This window comes from Physeter macrocephalus, chromosome 11 (genome assembly GCF_002837175.3).
Source record: "Physeter macrocephalus isolate SW-GA chromosome 11, ASM283717v5, whole genome shotgun sequence".
NCBI classification, from domain to species: domain Eukaryota; kingdom Metazoa; phylum Chordata; class Mammalia; order Artiodactyla; family Physeteridae; genus Physeter; species Physeter macrocephalus.
In genome coordinates this window covers 75,656,381-75,683,482 of record NC_041224.1, presented here as the reverse complement: position 1 = coordinate 75,683,482, position 27,102 = coordinate 75,656,381, and the positions used below count along the sequence as shown (strand labels likewise).

Below are 27,102 nucleotides of genomic sequence, written 5' to 3'. Positions count from 1 at the left end.
GGGTTCGTGCCCCGGTCCGGGAAGATCCCACATGCCGCGGAGCGGCTGGTCCTGTGAGCCATGGCCGCTGAGCCTGTGCGTCCGGAGCCTGTGCGTCCGGAGCCTGTGCTCCGCAACGGGAGGGGCCACAACAGTGAGAGGCCCGCGTACCGCAAAAAAAAAAAAAAAAAAAAAAAGTGGAAAATTCCACCAATGACCCTTTGGTGCAGCTGCCACCTTCCAGGCCTGCTGCATTTTCATTTGAGCCGAGTTGGTGCCTAGCCTGCCCCTGGACTAAAATCCATGCATAACTACCCACTCCTTGGCCGGAGTTTCAGCAGGGACGGTGCAGTGGGGACAGGACAGGCCTGTCAGTATGCTGCATCCCCCTTTACTAGCTGTGTGACCTCGGGCAAGTTACTTAACCTATACGAGCCCCAGCTTCTTTATTTGTAGCTTGAGGATAATAAAACCTTTCTTGCAGGATGATTTCCAGGATTAGAGACAGCTTAGAGCAGGTACCTAGCAGGGAGTCTGGGATGGACAAACGCTGCTACTATTATTAACAACAGTAAGCACAGGGCCAAGAGCAGAGAGAGCTGGCCGGGGGTCCCTGGAGCCTGGGAAGGTGCCCTGAGTCACCTGGCCTGCTCAGCCCTTCCTGGGCTGCCATCCCGGTCACCAGGCAGGTGTGGACATCCACCTTTGCCAGGAGCACAATTAGAGATTGATTTGGCCCTGAAGACACACGTTATTCCAGAGAGGCTGCAGGGCTGCATCCTCCTGTAATCTGAGCTCGCTGCATTAAGGGTAGCACAGGCACAATGAATCTCACCTCTGTCGGCCTCCCCTCAGCCTCCACTTTAATTCAACAGTGAGGAGACGGCGTGTCTCCTGATAGCATCGAATTAGCCCCAAGCATCGCTGTAAAGCCATTTTTCAGGCGTTTACAATCTAAGCAAATAGATGTATTAAAAAACAGATCTGGTCTTCTTTGAAGCACACTGTCACTGCTGGGTAGTTTTTTCAAGCCACTCATGACATTAACATTTAATGTGGTTCCCCGAGACTCAGGAAACCAAGACAAAATGGAGCAGTAATAAATCCGCCAGGAAAACTCCTTGCCAGGTGACCTGGAGTAAGCGCAGCCCCCTCTCCAGCAAGTGCCTGCAGCTGCACATCACACACAAGGTCTGGGGACCTGCCACCCATCCCACGGGCGGCGATGATGATGATGATGGTGGTGACGGTAGTAGTAACAGCAGCAGGGTCCACCTTTTGCCTACCTCCCGGTGCCGGGCACTGGGCTCACACCCATTCTCATGAGTCCTCATTAATCTTCACACTAACAGCTACTGTGGCAGGGCCGGACGCTCAGAACACAGTAGGGGCAGAATACATGTGCATTGACTGCAGGAATAGTGTCTGCAGGGCATAGCACCGCCTGCAGAGAGGCGGAGCGTGAGGCTCAGAGGGTCCACGGTCTTCCCCGTGATGTAGCCCCCGGGCCTCCCATCCCGGCTGCTGGCCAGAGGTCTGCACTCCTCTGGGGCCACACGGCTCTCCAGCAGGGAGGAACCAGGCCTCTGTCACCAAGTGGAGGCCCAGCCCTGATGACACGCTCCACCACGGAGTGGACCCCCTCCTCTTCACTTCTCCCAGCTGTAAAATCACGACTATAAATGACACCAGATTCCAAAGGGATGTTTTGAGAATTAGCTAAAGGAAGTTGTAAAAATCTTGGGAAGAGGAAAACGTGACAGGAATGTTTAATACACACATGACCGCTGGCTCCTACAGAGTGGAGGACAGGCAGGGGCTCCCTGCACAGGCTCTGGGGTGAGCAGGAATAGGGTTAGGGTGAAATAATGCAAAGAGGAACCCTCACTGCACAGTGTGCCCACCCTACACTCTCACAGAGCCATCCTCCGAGGGGCCAGCCTGCCTCTGAGGGGCAGCACGGGACAGCCCCGCATGACAGTCAGGGGGGCAAGGAACCCCCTATGGGAGCTCCATTTTCTGCTCGTGTCTGAAAGGTACTGGGCTGGTAAAATGTCAAAAGCATTTTTGACAGATTTCCCCCCAAAACTTGGCATGAGCAATGCAAATCTCGGAAGCTGTTGAAACCTGAAATAGTAGGCTTAAACAATGATGAAAATCCCCACCGTCTTTGCTCCAGCCTTGAAACTGGAAATGCTTTCTTAGACACACACACACACACACACACACACACACACACACACACACACACACACACACACACACCCCTTCCCCCTTCAACTCATACTTTCTTTCAAACTGTTTTTGAAATCCTCAAATCCTTGAATCCTATCTTCAGCCTTAGCTTTGGATTCCCCTCAAACTCTCTGAATTCGCAGCCTGCTGACCTACAGGTTCTGGTTGGAACATTATAGTCAGGGAACCAGAAGGCCCAGGTGACCCCCCGTGACTTGCAAGGGCTGGCTATCCCAAGAGCTCTTGCTTCTTGTTTCAGATGGGTGCCAGGAGCACAGAGGGGTCTACAGGAGCCGTCTCACTGCCTCCCCTCGGGCAGGAGCTGCTACCAGTTTCGTCACTTAGCTCTCCCAGCTTATCAGAGACTGTTTGAAAGACCCTCCCCCCAGCTGCAGAAGGATGGCCTACATGCCCAGCAAATGCTGCACAACTGTCTCCTGCCCTGAGCCATGCTGTCATCACGCGGAGCCCCAGGTCAGGGCACGCACTGTTTCATGGGGTCCAAACCACATTCAAAGAACTCATCTCCTATGACATAAATATTTTACAGGCCTGTGTAAGAAATGTGATTCTGATCAGAGATAAGAGACCTGTGACTGTACTGGATGATGATGGTGAAGATGATGATAAAAATGAGCACCTATGCCAAGCACTGCTCTAAGTGCTTTATATGGATGCCCTAGGAGGTAGGTACCCCTAAACTCATCTGACAGAGGATGATGCTGGTTCAAGGTTAGATGAGGTCACTGCAGAGCAGGGACATGCACCTGTGTTGTCCTGACCACGTGCCCTGCTCTGAGGTCGCTGACAGTGTGTGTTGAAACCAAAGTGTTCCTTAGGGATGACAGCTTCTCTGATTCAATGGTCATGTCTAAGCAGTGGTTAAAACCTAGACCGGCATGTGGGGGAGGCATCCCCACTCTCTGATCTCTCATTCCACACTAAGGCAGCTGATTTGAGGAAGGACACTAGGTGAATGGAGGGGCAGCAGGGAAATGGAGGGGGCAAAGGCATTGGCCTTTAGACTGCAGCTGACCCTTGAATACTCGGGGGTTATTCTAAGTGTAAAGTACAGTCGGTCCTCCGTATCCCCAGTTCCTCTGCATCTGAGGATGCAACCCCGGACCACATACACTGTAGAATTTGCTATTGAAAAATACCCACGTATAGTGGACCCATGCAGTTTAAAACTACATTGTACAAGGGTCAACTGCATTCAGTTCACTCCCATGCAGGCACCTCTCCTGGCAATTTCCAGGGACCCCACTGCTCTACAACAAGTTCATTTCTCTCATCTGAGCAGGTGTGGGCCCTGGACTTTAACTCCATGACCCAGTGGCAGGCTCTGTTCACCCACACAAAATGCTCCAGACCAAGGGGGTATCTGCCCCCTCTCCCTCCTGCCCTACCCAGAAAAGTACTGAAGTTTGATGACCCTCCTTTCACTGTTGCTTACACTCCCAAGAGTAGTACAGAATGGAGGATTTGCTGACCCCTATCTGCATGCAGAATGCTGACTGCCTGTGTTGTATGGTTTCACAATCCCAGAAAAGGGCCCTGATGTCCCCAGTGCCTCTTATGTTTGCTCTTGGATGCTCAAGTTTATTTTCTTAAGGACTCATCTTTTTATTTCACAAATAAGGGGAGACAACATGCATGATCTCCTATAGAGACAACAGATTTATACTACAGTGTAAATGATTAATACAAAGCCCTTGGGAGAGAAGGTTTTGATTGGTGGGCTGGAGAGAGAGTAGATAAATACTTGACTTTACAACAAGCTTATGCCTATGATGGTTAGACCTGAGGCATATAACAGTTCATCTACTTCCCATTTCAAATTAGAAACCTAAGCCTCTGACATTATTATGTACCTGAAGGAAAGGTGGATTAAGAGCCAAAAGGCAGGGACTGGACTCCTAGCCCTTCCATTTACTAGTTGTGTGACCTCAAGAAAAAAAGTCACGTCGCCACTCTGAGCCTCAGTTTCTTCACCTGTAAAATGGGGATAGGGTCAAATGGGAGAATGTGAGTGAAAGTGCTTTATAAATTCTAAAGCACTGGTGAATGTCAGGGCCACTGTCACTGATCCCAGTAGAAGCAGCATCACTCTCCACCAGCACCCTTGTTCGGGGCTGCCCCTGGCAGGGGCTGCATTCGTACCTGCCCAGTGGGACTTAGCGTGGCCTGGTGTCTGCAGCTGGCTCCACCTGTCTGTATCTAGGCTGGGTCATTGTCCACTCTTGTACCCTCAGTGCTCAGCACAGGTTGGCACAGAACAGGAGCTCAGGAAATGCTGGTTGAATCACAGTGACTTGGTTGCAGGCCCACAGCAAGTGGGTGCCCCCGCTGGGCTGGCTGCCCAGCCTTGCAGAGTTGGGGGGAGGGGTCAATCCCCACCAAAGCAAGCTCAGGCTTCAGAAGTGGTGCTGGGGCTGAAAGCTTTCTGGAACAAGCCCTCCTCGTGACACAAAGTCTGTTCATTTCTGAGGTCATGGAACTTGAGCCCCCATCTCTGCCCATAACACAGGAAGGCATCTAACAGCAGTCCTGGGAATGCACCAACACAGCCATGTTTGAATGGGAGGCTCTCCCCGGCTTCTGCCTAGGGCTCTGCAGCTACAGGTACGTGCATGCTTATGGCTTCATTTGATCTCCTAAGGCCTCTGGGAAGTGCTGGGGCTCAGGTATGAGGGGCACATCTGGGGCTTGACTGAGGCCTCGCAAGTGAGGCCAGTCCCCTTCCAGGGGACCTCCACTGGCACCAGGAAGTCAACAAACACTTTTGATCTTTTCTGTAAAAGGGAACACCATAATCTTAACACAGAAAGCCAATGGTTTTCTTTAAAAACACCGTCTATTATAATCCCTCCAGAATAATTTGTTTCTAATTAGAAACATCCCATTATTTCAGTGGTGATTAACGCCTCTGGTCTTGAAACTGAAACACCTCAACTTCTGATTAAAAGACACGCTGTCCTAGAAAGAAATGTGATTTCCTCCTCTCCCAGTTTCAGTGACACCTCCCTCCCCACCTCACCCCCAGGTTGAATACATGGGCCCAGCATTTAGTGGGAGAAAACAATGATTCGCACAGATCTGGAACTAGCTGATATCCCAGGAGGGCAGGCAGCTGCGTGGCAGTTTCCAAACAGAGCAGAGCAGTAATACTGCCCTCAGCAGGGTTGGGAATGTGAAGTCGGTCTCTCGGACGGGATCCTGGTAAGGGTTCAGCCATTTGCCGAGGCTGGGGGAGGGAGAAGGGGCTCCAAATCCCCTCCAAGCCTGCCCTGCCTCAGCAAGGTTCTGGTGCTGCCCTCAGGCACCCTCACCCAGCGACAGGAAGGGCTGGATGCCAGACCCTGCCTGAGGGATGCTTGGTCCTTCTCACTTCAGGAAGTGCAGGACAGCACCTGTGTTGCATGTCTTTGGGCTGGCCTGTCCATCATCTCCCTGGAGATAGGCTTATCTTTCTCAACAGCACCTTAGGGCCAAGTGATAGGAGATTGCTTGGAAGGAAGATGTCCAAGTGTCCAGACACACTGGAAATCTGACAGTGTTCAGACTTCTTTCTACTTTTCTTTTGGGCAACTTGTTTGCTACCTTCAAAGTCTGGCATGTGGGAGGTTTGGATGCTGGTTACAGGAGGGTCATCCACGATGATTGGTTTAAAAGTGCACTGACCCCAATTATGTAAAAAGGGCACAGCAAAAATAACACATCAATCAGAAAGCAAATCCAGTCTGAACAAGTGAAAATGTCAGGGGAAGATCCATCCCCTGGAATCCACTTCTGTCGGCCTGGTCACCCAGTGAGTGAGGATGAGGGCCCCATGGGACCAGTATCCGTCCCAATTCTCCAGAGCAGGCACAGGGAAAAGCAATGGACAGATTTTACTGCTGTGCTGGGGTGGGGGTGGGGGGCGTGCCAGCCTACCCAGTGATGGCGGCTGAAGAAGGCAGTGGCAGTGAGGCGAACAGCTGGGGTGGGTTCTCTCGGTTCAGTTCTATGTAGTCCCCACCACCACCAACCCTTGTTCCGGGTGCGTGCACACGTGCACACACATATATACACACATGCTGCCTTCCAGGTCAGTGTCCCTGCAGTTCTCAGCCGGGAAGAACTAGTCTGCCCTGGGCCCTGGCTCTGGCCAGACCTGCTTGCGGGGGAGCAGCTGGCACCAGTCCAGGCCCAGTGCTCGTCCCAAAGGCTGGATGCACACTGATTGGATGCCATTGGATGCCAACCCATGACAACAGCCCAAATCTGTACATGTCCTTGATCTTTCTTGTTCTTACTTCCAGGGATAGTTGATCAAGCCCTACTGTCCTGAAGGCCAGGAGGTATTATTCTCCTCAGCTGGCTAGGAAGAGGAAGGCCAGCTAAAGGCTCTATTTTCCTGGAAGCCATGCCCGATGGGCTGTGGGCTGGGGGGAGTTTGCCAGAATGTGTGCCCATGTCCTCGGCTGAGGAGGGGGACACGTGCTGCATCGAACTCCTCAGGCACTATTCACACCCCTCCTTGGACGTTCTGCTGCTCCCAGGACCAGGAAGTTCAAGGCACTTAGGAAAATAAAAGTGTCCACCTGGTCCTCAAAACCAGAATGATTAGGCTGGAGAAACCCAGGCAACGCCCATCTACAGGGCACCACCCCATTACGGCAACTCTGGAGCCCTCACTCTGTGTCCACCATGTGGACGGAGCTCTGAATTGGGGTTCAGAAGCCTGGACTCTGTCAGAGAGGAGTGGCCAAGTCACTTAGCCTCTCTGAACCTCTGCTCCCTCTTCTGTAAAACGGGGATAAGCACCCTCACAGGAGAGGGCTGGTGCTGGGCCACGCAGGGGTCATTGCAAAGAGAAACCAATGCTGGGGCCCCAGACCCCCAAGGGTCTGTGCAGCCCAGGCCTGAGCTGACCCCTCCCCCTCACCTCTGCTCCCTGCCCAGGGACACCTGTGGCAGGTGTCTAGCACAGGCTGCATTTAGGGTGTGACCACAAAGACCCCTCAACTATAATGACAGCTTTATTCTAATTCACACCTGGACATATGGAATCCAGGCAACATTATTCTGCCTGGCCAGGCAGGTAAATTAAAGCATAAAGTGGCTGAAGGAGCCAGGGGAGCTGGAGGACCGCAGCCTGGGGAGATGCATCCGCCCCTGCCAGGCCCCAGGTCACAAAGGCCACGTGTGGATATAGGCCATGTTGCCAGATTTCTGTAGAAAGCCCCAAATCCAGATTTTCAGGTGAAATTTTCCCATTTTTAAATGTTAGCAATCAATTCCAAACTGTTTAAGATATTGCACAGGCCACACAAAGCTTTTGAGCACAGATATCAAGAGAAGCAAATGGGGAGCTTCCAGTTGCTGAGACCAAAGGGAAACAAACACACTATAGGCTCTCGCTGGAAATTTTCATCAGAAAATCAGACATCAGAAATTTTACAGTGTTTGGGAAAAGGCTCTAGAAGACCCACTGGATGGTTCTCAGGGGTGACAATGGTATCTATCTCAGATATGGGTCAAATATCAGGTGAATGAATAAAGCAAGGGTTAAACAGCAGAGAATGAATGCTGTTCACTTAAATGCTGTTTAACTCTCCTGCCCCAAGGCTCTGGGAGATGCTGTCATCAGTCCTCACCCCAAGGGCCCTTTCTCCTTCTGCATCCTCCAGGCCCTTGCCCAAGGGCACTGGAAACAATGAAGTGCTATTTGCCCATAGCACCTTCTGCATCTGCCTGAGGACAGACTCCCACCATTGAGGCTCTCTCAATGGCTGGGTGGCCAAGCCCACTGCAGGATGCATGGGTCCCAGACTGGCACCCATTGCACCCCTTCCTGCTTTGGGGGCACTCAGTGCCCTTCTGAATGTACACCGTGTGGGGTCACCAGCAGGTGCACAGTTGAGAGAGAAAGTGAATTCACCTGGTGAGACTGGGACCACCTTGTTAAATTGGGGCCCACGGCGAGAGAGCTGAGTTCCCGCCTCGAGTCGCAAATGCTGCCCAGGGCAGGATGGAAGTGCACACACATCACACTCACCTTGGACCAGCCCCCTGTTTTCCACTCGTAGCAGCCGGAGTAGTCCTCACAGGTCTCCTCAGCTCTTGGCCTCGTGGATGCATCGCATTTTCCTTGCGAGTTGGTGCATGTCACAGTTCGTTTCTTTGTCCCTTTACCACAGCTGGCAGAACACTGCAAAATACCATTCCGGAGACTGAATCCAGTCCAATCTGGTCAAGTCCATCAACACCTGAACATCTGTTAAGTACCTACCATGTACCAGACCCAGTGCTGAGGATGCAAGGATGAGGATGCTATGTTTCTGCCCTCAGAAAGCTCCTGGTCTTTTAGAGTCTTATGCACATGGTCCGAGCTGGCTCCTCCCAGCTGGCCTCCAGGTACCCATGCTGAGCCAGCCTGGGGCAAAGGCACCAGTTCAGGGGGGAAAAGGAGGAGATGGAAAGCAAAGCCACAGGTGACTCTGACATAAGGCGGTTGGCAAGCCCTGCAGAGAGCTCTAGCGATGGTTTTAATGTGAATGCCAAGAATGGTAACAGGGCAATGTTCCCTGTGCTATTTTTCTTCCTGGGAAACATAGCAAGAAATGGTGTGGGGAGGGGACCTGAGTAGTGTCTGAGGGGTGACAAATGATGTGTGAGCCCTGAGAGTTCAAGATTCCCATGCCCTCAGGCAGCAAGATCCACAGAAACAGTGATAAGAGATGGAGGGGTGACAGGGCATAAACATGGCAGACTTGGGGGTGGGTCTGGAGCCTGTTCCTGGGTGTTCCCAGCCTACCCCCTGGGCTTGGGGAGGGAAGGTGCCTGGCTCGCAAGAGTGAGTGCTGAGTGCTTACCCACTTCAAAACAAAGCACAAGGAAGAGTGGACCCTTAACCTTGGGAGAACATGACTGACTTGACCAGCAAGCAGAGGTGACATGGCCTGGGCACCTGGGGAGCCCACCCTCTGATTTGTTGTGTGAGGAAGACTAGTCCCTACCATGGAAGCAAATACGTAGCTCGCAGAGACGGTGGGCTGAAGGCTGGATTCCACCAAATGCACTGACGTGATGAGACCCACGCTGCCTGAGGAAATTCTGAGGGGGATTTCCTCCCAGCAGCTGGGTCCCAGAGATACCATGGGGGGTGCCCACCAGCCATAGTAGCACAAATGGAGCCCCAGCAACTCTGACTTGTTTTTACACTTGCTTGATTTACCAAAAATATGGGAGGCTACAGCAGTGATTTTTCTTGAGCTACAACAAACTTGACTTTTAAAGTTCCACTATGTCCACTGAAAAAATGCACATAAAGGACAAATGTCATTCTTTATATTTGTTATTAACATTTACCTCAAAATGCTATCTAGCTTTATTTTTCCTATGAATTCAACCTAGCTCTCCATCTGCAGGTCCTGTTCTTATTTATTTATTTATTTTTTTGAGACTAATTTAGACTGGTTTGTTTTAGAAGAAATACACATGCCTCACAGGTGGTTGTGGTATAACCTGGGGGGAATTGGGAGAGCTCATGTATTTGATCTTCTGTGTGGGTTTTAAAGGGACTTCCTTGGTGGTCCATTGGTTAAGAATCTGCCTTCCAATGCAGAGGACGTGGGTTCAATCCCTGGTCGGGGAACTAAGATCCCACATGCTGTGGGGCAACTAAGCCCGCGCGCCTCAATTAGAGAGCCTACGTGCCGCAAACTACAGAGCCCATGTGCTCTGGAGCCTGCGCACCACAACTACAGAGCCCACATGCTGCAAGTACTGAGCCTGCACGCTCTGGAGCCCACATGCCACAACTAGAGAGAAGCCTGTGCACTGCAACGAAGAGCCCGTGCTCTGCAACAAAAGATCCCGCATGCTGCAATGAAGATCCTGCATGATGCAACTAAGACCTGATGCAGCCAAAAATACATAAATAAAATATATTTTTTTAAAAATTAAAAAAAATAAAATAAAGGGACCTCGAATGCAAGGAGTCAGTCCCTGGCAGGCTTTACCCATGGGGCCTCCCAGGGCAGGATGGGTGGGGCCTGGAGGGCTGTTGCAGGAACCCCTGGGTTACTGCATTGAAGGCCCATCCTTCTACTTCTCTATATGGCAATGCTTTCTGACCATTTCATCAGCTCCACGCTCACCGTCTGCCTCACGGGCTCCTCCCTGACACCAGCACCCATACCACTGGCTCCTTCTGCAACTAGGGGCCTACTCACCACTTCTGCCTGAGTTCCTGCTTGGTCTCTCTACTCTGTGTTCCTTGCCTCTTCCCTTGAATTTTAAACCCTCAATATCCAGCCTGTTTCTTGACCAAACCCTGGCCTGGCCCCTTTTGACCAGCAGCCTATTGGTTGGAAGCCTTCAGGAAGGGCAGTGCTGCAGGCTGGGGTCACCTTGGAAGGGACCTAGGAGGGTGATGTTCGTCTTCTCTCTTGGCTTCTGATCCAGGGATGGGAACAAGAAGTCGAGGACAGGAGAGAGTTGCTACCTTTGCTTCCTTCTCAATATTTTTTTCCTCATTCTAATGAAGTTGGGAAGAAGTTGGGGAGTAGTGGTGACAGTGATCAACACTGCTGGCTGAATACAGGCAAGCCCATCAATAAAAACTCACCCACGAGAAATTTAAACCCATTCGTTTCCAGATGAAGAAATGTTTGAGGGGCTTCTGTACTTGGAAAAGTGGAAGGAATACCAGTTTTGTGAGCATCTCATGGAGGAAAGATTTGATTCTGAGTCAAATGTTTAGAAAAAAGCATTTTGCTTGAGCCTGAGCTGAGCCAGAATTAGACTGGTGTGGATACTATTTCAGGATTAGGATTAGGCAACACATAGATATAGGGATAGGGATGGAGATATTTCTTTAACTCTCGCTCCAATTGTCTCACACTTTCCAAAATGGTGCTCTTCAAATACTATAATGATAGTTGATTATGTCAGCCTCGTTTATTTTGTTAAGGAGGCATTTTTACCCCATAAGAGACCTATAAATGGAAAATTTATGGTTTTGATCTGATAATGCATAAATCTTGTTTGGATCAAGAACCAGGTGATCAAGGCCCTAAGGCTCATGGCAAGGGAGAGAGACTGCACACCTGCCCTTACCCTTCTAGTAGGCATCCCCCTCCCCAAAAGTCCATTGAATGTTAAAGTTATTAACCTAGGTACATGTAAAGAAAAAAAATTTTTTAATGTTAAAACTCTGTCCTTTTCCTAAAATATCTTAAAGGATAGGCAAAAAACACCCGTCTTTAAACGGGTACACGTCAAGATCTGCCTAAAACGTAAAGTCAGTTTTAGAGCAGCCAAGGGCAGACTTTTCGTTCATTAAAAACGGGCTGAATACTTTCTTATTCAAAATAATTCCAACTGCTTGGCAATAAGAAGGAACTTTAAAAATATTTTCCACACTGAAGAGTGTCTTGGATTTAGCCTTTCTGACTTTCCTAGAACACGTTTGATAGAGGACCTAAGGGAAGCTTGCCCTTTATTCAGCTATTTTTTTTTGTTTCATAGCCAAACAATCAAAATCATTAATGCAAACTCAGTGCCAAGACTTGAAGGATGATATTACAGAAGATAAAATATTGCTAGGATCAGTCTTCAAAGTTAAAAATTAAGGCTTAATTGACCTCTTTCCAAAATGTGTTATGGCATGAGATTTGTAACCGACTCATACACTAAAAGCTGTCCTTCCCAACATCCTCCTACCTCTTGCAAAGGCAGCTCCACAAAGACTGCCATGGAACTGAAGGGAAGCCTTTGAAACCACCTTCCCAACCTGACCACCCTACAGTTCCAAAGTGCACAAAAGAGATTAAAAGGTGTCTATTTGTCTACCTGCCTACCTACCTATCTCCTATGTATCCATCCATCCATCTATATTTACGTGAGAATTTTCACAGGAAATGGGACCAAACAGTACTGTGATATACATTATCAAAAAAACACACTATCCATGTTTTTTTGGCCACGTTGATGTCTCTGATGGAATTTGAGAATATGTGACTTAGAACATGGCTTTGAGCTGCTCTGGGGTCTGGCTAGGACTGTGATACATGGGGGTGTGTCAAAAACAGCAGGGAGGGAAAGGAACCATTTTGGGGTCACTACAGACAAGACCCCGAGGCCCTGGGGGTGGTTTCAGCACTGGCGGCAGCCCAGGCACCCACCTGTGACCACTCTGACGCCTCCCAGATGGACAGGCAGTCCTGGCCTTCGCAGCTCTGCACTGCCGATGGCCGGGGCACCGGGCAGTAGAGGGGCCGAGTGGCGACGTGTGTGCCATTCTGCAGCTGGTACATGCAGGTCACTTCCCGGTGCTGGATGCCCTTCTCACAGGTCGCTGAGCAGGGGCTCCATGGGCCTGCCACCCACCTACCCGAAAAGAGAAAAGACAGTGAGAGAACAAAGGGCCTTCCAGACAGATGGTGGATTTGTGGGCCTGGTGTGGGAGGGAAAGAGACAGACTCAGCTTTGCAGTCGGCTTTGGAAATAATTCCGGAATATCAGAGCAGAATATCAGAGCTATCTGAGTAGAGTGGTTCAGTGGCCTACTCAGTACAGAAATCTTTCTGCAACTGCCCGTCCCCCACCGGCCCCCGCCACAATGACAGACTGAGTTATTGTCCCTACGTCCCCCTCTTGCTGTCTTGTGCCATCTTTGTTCAGTGGGGTGTGAGTGGACATGAAGCTGGCCACATCCCAGCAGAAGCTTTGAGTTACTATGTGGTTTGTCTCTCACTCTTCCTGTCCTCTGCCATGAGAACAGCAGGTCCAATACAGGGGCCGCCTGACTGCTGGGCTCTGTAATAGCATGATGCTGTTGTACCCCACAGAGATATTGGGGTTGTTTGTCACTGTAGCAAAAGCTGACTGGCACAGCTCCCGACAAAGGACACCCCAGTCCCAGCTTAAACACACCAGGACTCCCTGCTTTCCAAAGGGTGGCGGGCCCTCCTGAGTGGTGACTGTCATTCTCGAGGAGGCAACCTGTGGGCCGTGGGAAGACTAGGCTGCTGAGGCCATCAGCTGAAAGTGCTCAACTAAGCCTTTGTCTACATGCCTAATATTTCAATGATCCCAATTCTGTCAGGTCTCTGTTGGCCTTAGGGTGTTGGAAAGAGGCTAGGCAGTTTGGGAATGATGATTTCTCAGGACACAAACAGGGCTTTGAATGCCTTTTTTTTCTTTTTTTTTTTTTTTGTGCTACGCAGGCCTCTCACTGCCGTGGCCTCTCCTGTTGCAAAGCACAGGCTCCGGACGCACAGGCTCAGCAGCCATGGCTCACGGGCCCAGCCGCTCCGCGGCATGTGGAAGCCTTTGTCTACATGCCTAATATTTCAATGATCCCAATTCTGTCAGGTCTCTGTTGGCCTTAGGGTGTTGGAAAGAGGCTAGGCAGTTTGGGAATGATGATTTCTCAGGACACAAACAGGGCTTTGAATGCCTTTTTTTTCTTTTTTTTTTTTTTTGTGCTACGCAGGCCTCTCACTGCCGTGGCCTCTCCTGTTGCAAAGCACAGGCTCCGGACGCACAGGCTCAGCAGCCATGGCTCACGGGCCCAGCCGCTCCGCAGCATGTGGGATCTTCTTGGACCGGGGCACGAACCGTGTCCCCTGCATCGGCAGGCGGACTCTCAACCACTGCGCCACCAGGGAAGCCCTGAATGCCCTTTTAAAGACTCTCTGTGCTCTGGTTCCTGGACGAGACTCAAATATTCCCAGCTCCCAGGAGCTCACTACTTGACAAAGCGGCTCCATCTGGATGGTCAGCCCTGATAACCACTCAGTTCTCACATTAGTCAGAATCGTCCTAAATCCCACCTGAAACCAAATCTGATGAGGCCATCCCACTGTTTGGAAATATCTAGGTTCTGATGATGAGGCAGTGAACGAAACAAAGCCCTGCCCTCTGAGTCTTCCTATTCTAATGGGGACAAACAGTAAACGGATGAACAATGTACAACAGAATACAACATAATGTAATAGAGTGTATATAACATATATGCAGAGAGAATATTCTACACCATAGTAAGTGCTTTAGAGAAAAGTAATGCGGCACAGGACAGATCAGCGAGGAGATGAGGGAGGTTGGCATTATTTTATTCAAGGTGTCAGGGATGGCCTGGCATTTGGGCAGCGACTGGAAGGAAGTGAGGCATGAACCCTGTGCTCTGTGGGAGAAGACTTGCAGGCAGAAGGCATAGCAGGGGCAAAGGCCCTGGTGGAGGGGTGTGCTGGCAGGGCCGAGGGGCAGCCGGAAGTCCAGTGTGGCTGGGGGAGGGGGTGAGCAGGAGAGGGAGGGACATGAGAGGGAGCAGGGGGGAGATTATGCAGGGTCTGGCTGGCTGCTGTGGCTCTTGCTTGAATGAGATGCAGTCCTGGAGGGTTTGGAGAAAGGAAGACACGCCTTCCAGGGCCATCCTGACTCTGTGTGGCTACCAGCCTACAATGGGTAGGGGTGGCAACAGGGAGAGTGGGGAAGAGGCTACTGCAATGGTCCAGGTGGGAGATAAGGGTGGCTTGAACCAGCTGGGGGTAGTGGAGGTGTTGGACTAAATGTTGGGAAGATGGGGCTACCCAGGCCCCTCCCTCCATCCCGACATGGTTTCTCCTTGTCCATTAGGGCAAGCTCAGGCCACCTCATCTAGAGCTCACCTCCAGTCCCCTTGGCAGAGCTCATCACTCTGCCCTCATGGCCCAGGGACTAACTCTAGTGAAGCTCCTCTTGTCAGACCCCTTGCTCATGCTGCGGGGAATGGAAACACAGTGCTGGCCTCGGGATATGAGGACAAGTAACATACTGCCTGCAAATTGCTTATGGCAGCACCTGGCACACATAAGCCCTATAACATAACTATTATTGTCATTATTTTGTGTTTCCTTGGTGGGAAATGGAGACTTCCCACGTGCATGCAGCCTTGCTCCCATTTCAGTACCTGACAACTGCTTAAACATCACCGAAAGAATCAAACCAACTTCTACCCATTTTGTTTCCCTTTTAAGTTTTCTCTTCTCTTGATCAAAATAATTTGCAGATCCTCAATCCATTGTAAGTCTCTAATCAGTCACTACTGTTCTTAAAATGGACTGATTTGTCATGGACAGAATGGTCCAGATGTGATCTGAAAGCAGCAAGAGAGAATGTGATGATTTTCTCTTTAAATGGGGACTTGTTTTCATGAATACTCCCCAACTCTGCACTATTACTTTTCTTTTTTTAAAGCAACCACATTGTACCTCTGTTAGCGCCTACTATGTTTTTCTCTCTCATGAACTGACTCTCAGCCAGATCTCCTTTGTCCTGGTCTTTTACAATTAACTTTGTGAATGTAAATGTTAGGTTTTAGGTTGAGACCTGTTCGGCATTATTGTGCTGACCCCAACTGTGAAATGGCTTAGAATCCTGCTCCTGTCTTTTGTATTTCCTGTGCTTCCCAGGGCCGAGCCTTGGAAGTGGGACCTCTGTGTCACACTCATGGGACTGTCACTGCCCTGGGCACGCGTGCCATTGCCACAGGGTACCAGCATCTCCATTCCTGGCCACACAATCAGAGCATGTGTTCTAGGGAATGTGGACACCAACTCTGTTCACACAAAGGTCACATCCAGGACACCTGGGGGAATGGTGAACTGCTGGGAGGACTCAGCAGTCCTGCTGAGTGATGGGGCTCCTCCTGTCCCATCACTGGCTGGAAAAGTCAGATCTGTGGGGGTCAGATTCCCATAGAGCTGGGAGGGACCACCAGCCCTCCAGGTTCTCCTCTCCTTTACCTCTGGTGTCTGGTGCTTTGCAAAAGGATGACAGAATGAAAAAGAGCCCATGCATCCCTCCTCCTCTTTCCAGAAGAATTCTCAGACCTATCCCAGCCTGAAATGCGTGACGAGCCGCCGACAAGAGGGCTCTTTGTCACAGGAGCACCTGCTTCAGGTTATCGGAGCTATTTTTCAGCTGGACCTTTTTGATTCTGATCTTGACAGACACCTCAGTGAGGTAGGGGGAGAAAAAGTGGCCTTCCTAAAACTTCGTTTTTGGTGGCTGAAAGAAGCCACTTCCCCTGAAGGACCCTGGCTGCAGGAGGTCCATCTAGGACAGTGGGATGACGTCGCACACCCAGACATCAGAGTAAAATCCCATTGATCCCAAGTCTAGTAACTTGGGAAAGGCCTGCAGTTCCACACAACAATGTATATTACAATTACAATGTAAGCCTGAGCTTTTTTCACTCTTATCCTCTAAAAACCTTAACAGCGACATTCCTTAGCCAAGTTTGAGTTAGCAGTTCTTCTTAAAAGCAATAAAACTGTAATTCTTGATGAAGCCACCATCAACACTTCCCTAATCCAGGCCCCTCCCCTGTTCCCACGGGGTCAGGACAGCCTGTCCTGTCCAGCACAGGTGTAGCTCCTCTGCACATACTTCGAGTTCAATCATTCTAATCAGGTACAGTTTTCCACCATTATCTGTGGTTTCACTTTCCACAGTTTCAGTTACTAGCAGTCAACCACGGTCTACAGACATTAAATGGAAAACTCCAGAAATAAACATTTCATAAGTTTAAACTGCAGGCTGTTCTGCGCAAAGTGGGATGAAATCTCCCACCATCCCAATTGGTCCTGCCTGGGATGTGAACCATCCCTTTGCCCGGCTTATCCACGCTGTAGAGGCTCCCTGCCAGTTAGCACAGGAAATACATAGTATATAAGTATCTATAGGGTTCAGTACTATCCTGGGTTTCAGGCATCTACTGGGGGGCTTGGGATGTACGGCCCGCAGATGAGGGGGGACTATTAGGCTTTGGGCAGCTCTGTCACTACCTGAGACCCTATATTCTTTTTTAATTCCTGCTGTAGCAAATTGCCATAAACTTAATGGCTCAAAACAGCACAGATTGATTATCTTACATTTCTAGAGGTTGGAAATCTGACGTGGGCCTCACTGGGCTAAAATCAAGGTGCTGGCAGGGCTGTTTCCTTCTGGAGACTCCAGGAAGACTCTGCTTCCTTGCCTTTTCCAGCTTCTAGACACTGCCCCGATTCCCTGGCTTGTGGTGCCTTCTTCTGCCTTCAAAGCCATCAACTCAGGCCGAGTTCTTCTCACATCGCATCACTCCAACCTTCTCTTCTTCTTCTGTCTTCTGCTTTTAGGACCCTTGTGATTACACTGGACCCACTCAGATAATCCAGCATAGGCCGGCTGATTAGCAAACTGTATTAGTTTGCTAGAGCTGCCGTGAAAAGTACCACAAGCTGGGTGGCTTAAAACAACAGAAATTTATTCTCTTACAGCTCTGGAGGCCGGAAGTTAAAAATCAAAGTGTTGGCAGGGTGGGTTCCTTCCGAGGACTGAGGAGTCTGTTCCATACCTCTCTCCTGGGTTCTGGTAACATCTTTCAGGGGAGACCCATAACAACCTAATTCCACCTGCAACTCTAACTTTCCTTTGACAAGTAACCTAACATTTTCATGAGTTCCAGGGATTAGGAGGCAGACACCTTTGGGGGTCATTATTTTGCCTACTACACGCATCACATTAACAGTCCTGAGAAATTTTATCTTACATTCAAAATTCAGTTTCTATTCAAGTCTTGATTTGGCTGAGACTTAAACTAGGTAAAGACCTCATGAAATCTGCTGAAATGTGACAGTCTCAATGGCGTCTTCAGGATCACATTCTTCTAACACAGTTATTTTATGTTGAATATAAAGTGAATCTCAAGTATAGATAACCAAAAAGAGTACACTGGTGGGTCATTTATTTTCAACAACTTCAAATTGTAAAAAAAAATGTGAGCTGTTGTATTTCAATACAACAAGTGCTCAAGATAACAAGTGGTCTGTCCATGGTGTCAACTTTATCCATCTCCAAAATGGGTTAGTAGTAAGGATCTGGCTGAGCACCTAATCTGTGCCTATCTCTGAATCAGGAATGTTCCTTACATTAGCTAAATTAATCAAAGTAAGGAAACTAGATGACTGTATGTGATTCTCTGAGCATCTGTTATAGAGATATGCAAATTCCAAGCATAGCATCAAATATGCTTGTAAAATACCATGTATTTTACATGTAAAATGTAAAATACCACAGCATGAAAATAAGGATACGAAACAGTCCAAAAGCTCCAGAAAGCTGCAGGGCAGGTTAAAGAGATTTCTGCTACTGGGATGGTTACTTTGTCCAACCTCATCTTATCTGTCCCCCAAACACGTGGGTATCAACTGCACGCCAAGCCCTGAATCAAGGGCCAGGGCACTCAGCTCAGCGTCCCACCTTCACAAAGCTCAGTCAAGTGTGTGGTCCTTGGGGGAGAGGGAAGCATATAAACAGGCAATGTCTTCACTATCTGCTAAGTGCAGTGGAGAAAATGGAGCTTGAGTTGGGTCCTGAAGTCAAAGTGAAGTTGGCCAACCGAAGAAGCAGGGCTCAGTGCTCTGACAGAGGGCGCCTGCCCATGAAATGTTGAGGAACAGCTGCAAGTTTGGGATGGCCAATCCTTGGAGGGTACTTCAGGGTGAGTAGGAGGGAGGTTTCCTTGGGTGGTCTCCGTTAATCATGGGCCCTGGGGCAAGATGATGGCTTTCATGAAGGCAGTGGAGAAATGGAAAACAGGCACTGATACAAGACTATGAAAGGGTTTTGACAGGGCTTTGGGTATGTGGGGTCATGGAGAGAAAGGAGGCGAGAATCAAGCTCAGGACGTTGACTGGTCCAGAGGATGCTGGTGGTGCCTCCACTGGGAGGGAGAACACAGGGAGGGGAGTTGGCCTGGGGGCAGAAGGGTGGGCACCACTTTGAAGGCAGCCACTGGGTCGCTGAGTGGTGCTGGGAAGGGTCTGCAGGTGCAGTTCTGGTGTTCAAGGGTGCTGCCTGATTGGAGACACAGGGTTGGAAGTCAAAAGCAATAAATCCTGGTAGACATCAAGGCTAAGAACAACTCATCCAGGGAGCTTATACAAGAGGACAGAGGGCAGGGGCAGGGGCTGGGGAATACAAGCACCTGGGGTTGGAATCAGTCATGGGAGGCTCTGAGGAGCAGGAGAAGAGGCGACGAGCAAGGCTAGGGAGGGCAGGAGGACAGTGCAAGAGACGCCAGGAAGGGTTGCATTGGATGAGGCCTGAAGAGCATCCCCCGGATTTAGCCATGAGGACAGGTTGCTGACCCGGGGGAGAAGCGGGGAGAAGGGTTGCCAGTGCTGTAAATGCAGAGCAGAATGAGGGTGAAGAGGAGAGGCCTTGTGGGCACCCCTTAGCAGATTTGGTTTGATGCCTACAGAGTGGGCTCCACAGACCCTCAATCTTGGGGTGACACCCAAGCTTTGGAAACAAGACCTGATGCGAGCTGTCTCATGACTTGGGAGCCTCTGGTCAAGCAGACTGTGCGTGGGCGGGAAGCATGAGTGAGAACATGAGGGGGGACATCTGTGTGAGAAGGAAATGCTGAGAATGGCTGAGGGCGGGAAGCAGTGGCTCCAGGACAGACAGGTAGCTTCCTCTCGTGGACCCATCTGTCTAGAAAGGCCACCCCTGCCCACTGGCAGTGCCTCATGGAAGTCATCTGGGTCAAATGGCAGAGCAGATGACCTGTGGGAGACCTGTGCCACATCCGAGACTCTGGAGGCCAGCAGGGGAGGGAGGCCAGGGACCTGGCGGCGGGCAGCACGTGTGAGGGGAAGGCTTGGCCTCAGCCAGGGCTTGGCTGCTGTCTCCCCTTGGGATTTGGTGACCTGGGTCAGTGGGCCAGTGGGTCAGTGCATCTTGATAAAAGAGTCTGGCCTGAAGAGTGATCCTGTCCATTCCTAGCCCAGGGAGGCTCAGGCAGTCTGATTTGGAAAGCAAACAGATCAAAGATCTCACTTCTCATTTCTCCTCTGCCAAGACAGAGTTTGAAGGAACAGGCCTGCATCTCCCCCTGTGGGTCAGCCCCATGTCTCCAAGGTGTCCCTCCCGTTTGTGCCCAGTCCCTTCCCACCACCATCTTGCCTTCACACCCACCTGAACTCCCAGAGGAAGGTGGCTCAGGGCCTGCTGGTCTTGCTTCACGGATGGAGAAACCACCTTGGAGAGACAGCAAGACTGGCCTAAGGCCCACTAGCTATTAAGTGGGTGGGTCCTCTGTGCCCCAACCCAGAAGCTTCCTTTTTGTATTCATACAATCTTGCTCTGGTTAGGGAACACCTGACCAACCTCATCAGGATGCCCTGAGAGTGAAAGGTGCCCACTTACTAGAATCAGACATTCACAAAGTCTCAGAAGGTCACATTCAGGACGCTGGTGTCAGATGGGCCTGGACTTGAGTCCACTCCACCAACTTGCCAGCTGTGTAACCTTGGACAAGTCAGTACTCAAGCCTCTGCCACAGGGTCAGCGCAGGCCTCGCACTTATGGGCCTGATAACTAGCAGCTGTTATTATTGCTGTAACTATTATTCTCAGTCTAGGCATCCATCTTATTCAGAGGAGCTGTTGTTCCTCAAAGCCCTCTGGAATGGGCAGTCTATGTGGGCATTCGGAACCAAAACAAATTATTTTTAATTTTTTTTTTTTTTTTTTTTTTTTTTTCGGTATGCGGGCCTCTCACTGCTGTGCCCTCTCCTGCCGCGGAGCACGGGCTCCGAAGGCACAGGCCCAGCGGCCATGGGTCACGGGCCCAGCCTCCCCGCGGCATGTGGGATCCTCCCTGACCCGGGCATGAACCCGCGCCCCCTGCATCGGCAGGTGGACTCTCAACCACTGCGCCACCAGGGAAGCCCAGTTTTAATTTTTTAAAAATTTTCAATAAATTTGTGTGATTCAGATGAGAGGAATATGAAAAACCTGTTTGAGTGCTGAGTCCTATAACTTGGTGCGAGTTATCTCTCTCCTCTGAGCACCTGGCCTTCATCCATAAAGCAGGGGCAAGAACTGGGCGCACAGTTGTGAGGACCTGATGATGACCTTATGGCAGGTAAAGTCCCCAGGGAGATGCCTGCAGGGGAGGTCCAAGGATGGGAGTCTCTTCCCTCTCTCCCTGGTGCAAGGCTGCTGGCCCCTAGGCTGTGAACGTCTGGCCAAGGTCAGGCTAACACCGCTCTGCCTTCCCATGGATGACAAGGCCTCTCCCAGGGCACCCGGGCTGTGGTCACCACGTGTGCCGCCAGCCTGGGGTGAGGAGACGTGGCAGAGGCCGGCTGGCCAAGAGCCGGACCTCCTGGGCCTCGTCCCAAAAACACCACGGAGGACTCGGCAGCGACAGACTCTCTGTCTGCCCGAGCCACTCTCACAGCTCAGGGCAGATTGGAGCCAGCAACTCCGTTATGAGAACAATCAAAACACATGTGCCATTTAAAGTCTCCGAAGATACGTGGCTGCTTTTATTGAACAGATGTTTGTGAAAGGAGTGGGGTAAGGAGGTACAACCGGGACTTAGCAAGCTGGGCTGTGATGTTCTCCCAGGGGACAGAGGGGGACGCTTTAGAGCTGCACACGAAGTTTCAATTCAGCATTTCTCCATTTAAAACTTGAGAATTATGAGTTCTCATATATATTTCCCTGAAAAGTAATATTATTCACATATTTGTTTTTTATAGGAGGAAATGAGAGCCTGGAGTGCATGATGAGGAGTGAATACATCAGCCTGTGCATGTGAGCTTCTGCTGGAGGACATAATTCCATCCTGAAATCAGGCTGGGTCAGGGTCTGAGAACTTGCTGCGTTTTCCTGAAAAGGTTCTTGAGTCACTGTGGTTAGTTTTCATGTGCTGGGGAAAGGAAGAGAAAGGAAGGAAGGAAGGGAGTGAGGGAGGGAGGGAGAAGGGAAGGAAGGGAAGACTTCAATGCTTTGCTAAAACATGGCTTAAGGGAAAATGTTTTAAGAATGGTTTCTCTAGATATTGCACCAGCTAACCATTTTGGGAGCTTCCTATGTGCCAGGCAATGTTCTCAGCACTTAACATGATTCAAATTATTTGATCCCTGTACAGTCCTTTGGAGAGCCATTCTACAGGTGAGGAAATCAAGGCACAGAGAGGTTACGTGGCTTGCCCAAGGTCATACATTAGCAAGCAGAAGAACTATTTTAACAGTTCCATTGAGACATAATTCACATACCATACAATTCATCCATGTAAAGAGAACAATTCAGTATATTCTGAAATATATTGTGGAGGTGTGAAATCACCACCGCAATCAATTTTAGAATATTTTTATTACCCCCAAAAGAAACTCCACACCTCTTAGCTGTCATCTCCCAATACATGCCCCCGCTCCCATCCCTCTCAGCCCCAGGCAATCACTAATCTACTTTTTGTCTCTATAGATTTGCCTCTTCTGGACATTTCATATAAATGGAATCACATAACATGTGGTTCTTTGTACCCAGCTTCTTTCACTTAGCGTAATGTTTCCAAGCCTCATCCGTGTTATAGCATCTATTAGTATTTCATTCCTTTTTACCATTGAATACTACTTGATTGTATAGATACACCATGTTTACTTATCGGTTCATCAGCTGATGGACATTTGGGTTGTTTCCACATTTCGGCTACTACGAATAATGCTGCAATGAGCATCTGTGTACAATTTTTGTGTGGACATATGTTCTCATTTTTTTTGAGTATATACGAAGGAGTGGAATTGCTGGATCGTATGCTAACTCTATGTTTAACAATTTGAGAAATGCCAGACTGTTTCCAAAGCAGCTGCACCATTTTGCATTTCTACAGTAGTGTATGAAATTCTAAACTCTCCACACTCTCATAAATTTTTTCTATTATCTATCATTTTGATTATAGCCATCCTAGTGGGTGTGAAGTGATATCCCATTGTGGTTTCATTTTACTGTGGTAAAATGAATACAAAATTTACCATTTTTACCACTTTGCAGTGTACAGTTCAGTAGCATTAAATACATTCACATTGTTGTATAACCCTCACCATTCTCTCCCAAACTTTTCATCTTCCCAAACTGAATTCTAGATTCATTAAACAATAACCTATTCCCCTCTCCCCGCAGGCCCTGGCAACTATCATCCTACTTTCTGTCTCTATGACTTTGACTGCTCCAAGTACCTCATATAAGTGGAATCATACAATGTTTGTTCTTTTGTGACTGTCTAATTTCACTTAGCATAATGTCCTCAAGGTTCATCCATGTTGCAGCGTGTGTCAGAATTTCCTTCATTTTGAAGGCTGAATAATATTCCATTGTACACATGTAACACATTTCATTTATCCATTTGTCCAGAGAGGGACACTTGTGTTGCTTCCACCTTTTGACTATTGTGCATAGTGCTGCTATGAAGATGGTTGTACAAATTTCTGTTTGAGTCCCTGCTTTCAGTTCTTTTGGGTATATACCCAGAAGTGAAATTGCTGGATCACATGCTAATTCTGTGTTTAATTTTTTGAGGAATCACCATACTGTTTCCCACAGTGGTTGTACCATTTGACATTCCATTCAACAATGTAGAAGGGTTCCAATTTCACCACATCCTCACCAACATTTATTTGCTGTTTTTTAATAATAACTATCCTCATGGGTATGAAGTGGTTACCTCATTGTGGTTTGATTAGCATTTCCCTAATGATTAGTGATGATGAGCATTTTTTCATGTACTTATTGGCCATGTGCATATCTTCTTTGGAGAAATGAGTAAACATGTTCTTTGCCTATTTCTTAATTGGGTGCCTTTTGTTGTTTAGTTGTAGGAATTCTTTATACATTCTGGATATTGCTTCTTTATCAAATTAATGATTTGCAAATATTTTCTCCCATTTTTTGGGTTGCCTTTTCACTTTGTTGATTATGTCCTTTGATACAAAAAAGTTTTTAATTTTGAAGTCCAATTTATCTATTTTTCCTTCTGCTGCCTATGCTTTTGGTGTCATATCTAAGAAGTCATTACCAAATCCAATGTAATGAAGCTTTTTTTCCTATGTTTTATTCTGAGTTTTAGCTTTAGCTCATATTTAGGTCTTTGCTCCATTTTGAGCTTATTTTTGAACATGGTATAAGGTAAAGGTCCAAGTTCATTCTTTTGTATTTTGATATCCAGTTTCCCCAATACTACTTGTTGAATTTCATTGTGGTTTTGATTTGTATTTCCCTGATGGCTGATGATGTTGAGCATCTTCTCATGTGCTTATTGCCCATTTGTGTATCTTCTTTTGAGAATGTCTGTTCAATTTGTGTTCTACTAAATGTGTGAAAAACATGTTTCCTATTGTTAGTGACTCAATACTGTTTTACTAAAGAATTGCATAATCTGAGAAAGTTTCAATAATAAAGAAAATTCATATTAGCAAAAAAAAAAAGAATGTCTGTTCAGATGATTTGCCCATTTTTTAGTTGGGTTATTTGGTTTTTTTATTATTGAGTTGTAAGAGTTTTTGATATGGTCTAGATAAAATTATTTTTTCAGATATATGATTTATGAAAACGTTTTTTTCCCTTCTTTGGGTTATCTTTTCATATTCTTGATGGCCTTGAAGAACAAAAGTTTTAAATTTTTATAATGTTTAGTTTATTTCTTTCTTTTGTTGCTTGTGCTTTTGCTTTCATATCTAAAAAAACATTGCCTAATCTAGAGTCAGGAAGATTTATGCCTATGTTTTCCTGTAAGAGTTTTATAGCTTTAGCACTTACATGTAGATGCTTGATCTATTTTGAGTTAATTTTTTGTCTATGGTATAAGCTAGGGATCCAACTTCTATCTTTTGTATGTGAACATCCAGAGTCTCAGTACCGTTTATAGAAAAGATGATTCTTTCTCTATTGCATTGTTGAAAATTAACTGATAGTAAATGTGAGAATATTTATTTACTCATTTATATTACATTCTTCTATATGTCTCTCTTTATGCAAGTCCCATACTGTCTTGATTACTCTAGCTTTGTAGTAATCTTTGAAACTAAGAAGCATAAGTCCTCCAACTTTGTTCTTGTTTTTAAAGATTGTATTGAGTATTTGGAACCCTTTGCAATTCCACATAAATTTTAGGATCAGCTTGTTCATTTGCGCAATAAAGACAGCTGGAATTTTGATAGGGATTTATGTTTTATCAGTAGATCAATTTGAGGAGTACTGCACTCTTAACAACACTAAGCCTTCTAATGGGATGTATTTAGATATTCATTAACATCTTTCAATAATGTTTTGTCATTTGCAGTGTATAAGTCTTTTGTTAAATTTATTCCGAAGTACTTTACTGTTTTTGATGTTACTGTAAATGGAACTATTTTTTCATTTCCTTTTCAGATTATTCATTGCAAGGGTATAGAAAAAGAATTGATTTTTGTATATCATTCTTACATCCTGTAACCTTGCTCAACTCATATGTTAAAAACAACAAGCTCAAAGTGGTGTCATTTGCCCCCCTATGACAGCAAACAAAAACTTAATTGCAGCTTCAATTCCTTCCAGAAATGTGACCTTTAAGAGCCAATCTGATTTGATGGAGAAATTAAAACCTTTACAGACAAGCAAAAGCTGAGAGAGTTCAGCACCACCAAACCAGCTTTACAACAAATGCTAAAGGAACTTCTCTAGGCAAGAAACACAAGAGAAGAAAAAGACCTACAAGAACAACCCGAAACAATTCAGTAAATGGTAATAGAACCATACATATCGATAATTACCTTAAATGTAAATGGATTAAATGCTCCCACCAAAAGACACAGACTGGCTGAATGGATACAAAAACAAGACCCATATATATGCTGTCTACAAGAGACCCACTTCAGACCTAGGGACACATACAGACTGAAAGTGAGGGGATGGAAAAAGATATTCCATGCAAATGGAAATCAGAAGAAAGCTGGAGTAGCAATTCTCATATCAGACAAAATAGACTTTAAAGTAAAAACTATTACAAGAGACAAAGAAGGACACTATATAATGATCAAGGGTTCGATCCATGAAGAAGATATAACAATTGTAAATATTTATGCACCCAACATAGGAGCACCTCAATACATAAGGCAAATACTAACAGCCATAAAAGGGGAAATCGACAGTAACACAATCATAGTAGGGGACTTTAACACCCCACTTTCACCAATGGACAGATCATCCAAAATGAAAATAAATAAGGAAACACAAGCTTTAAATGATACATTACACAAGATGGACTTAATTGATATTTATAGGACATTCCATCCAAAAACAACAGAATACACATTTTTCTCAAGTGCTCATGGAACATTCTCCAGGATAGATCATATATTGGGTCACAAATCTAGCCTTGGCAAATTTAAGAAAATTGAAATCATATCAAGTATCTTTTCTGACCACAACGCTATGAGACTAGATATCAATTACAGGAAAAGATCTGTAAAAAATACCAACACATGGAGGCTAAACAATACACTACTTAATAACGAAGTGATCACTGAAGAAATCAAAGAGGAAATCAAAAAATACTTAGAAACAAATGACAATGGAGACACGATGACCCAAAACCTATGGGATGCAGCAAAAGCAGTTCTAAGAGGGAAGTTTATAGCAATACAATCCTACCTTAAGAAACAGGAAACATCTCGAATAAACAACCTAAATTTGCCCCTAAAGCAGTTAGAGAAAGAAGAACAAAAAAACCCCAAATTTAGCAGAAGGAAAGAAATCATAAAGATCAGATCAGAAATAAATGAAAAAGAAATGAAGGAAACGATAGCAAAGATCAATAAAACTAAAAGCTGGTTCTTTGAGAAGATAAACAAAATTGATAAACCAGTAGCCAGACTCATCAAGAAAAAAAGGCAGAAGACTCAAATCAATTGAATTAGAAATGAAAAAGAAATAACAACTGACACTGAAGAAATACAAAAGATCATGAGAGATTACTACAAGCAACTCTATGCCAATAAAAAAAATTGATAAACCATTAGCCAGACTCATCAAGAAAAAAAAG

General features: G+C 47.2%; 1 protein-coding gene across 15 annotated transcripts in view; it reads right to left on the bottom strand.

Annotated features, from left to right (window-relative positions):
- ADAMTS17 (ADAM metallopeptidase with thrombospondin type 1 motif 17) overlaps positions 1–27,102 on the bottom strand; it is a 361,173-nt gene that overhangs the window by 25,050 nt on the left and 309,021 nt on the right. For 12 of the 15 annotated variants that reach the window (XR_008618598.1, XR_008618599.1, XR_008618602.1 and 9 more), the window contains 2 exons: positions 12,390–12,594; positions 8,258–8,410 (listed from right to left, as the gene is read on the bottom strand). The exons of 1 other annotated variant lie outside the window; for it this stretch is intronic. Coding sequence is in view for 9 of the 14 variants with exons in the window: in XM_055088178.1 (XP_054944153.1) it covers positions 8,258–8,410; positions 12,390–12,594 (358 nt within the window). In the remaining 5 variants the exon portion in view is untranslated. Of the gene's footprint in view, positions 1–8,257; positions 8,411–12,389; positions 12,595–21,553; positions 21,955–27,102 lie in introns of those variants that run through there. 2 more of the 15 variants (XM_055088184.1, XM_055088186.1) reach the window with 1 other exon arrangement.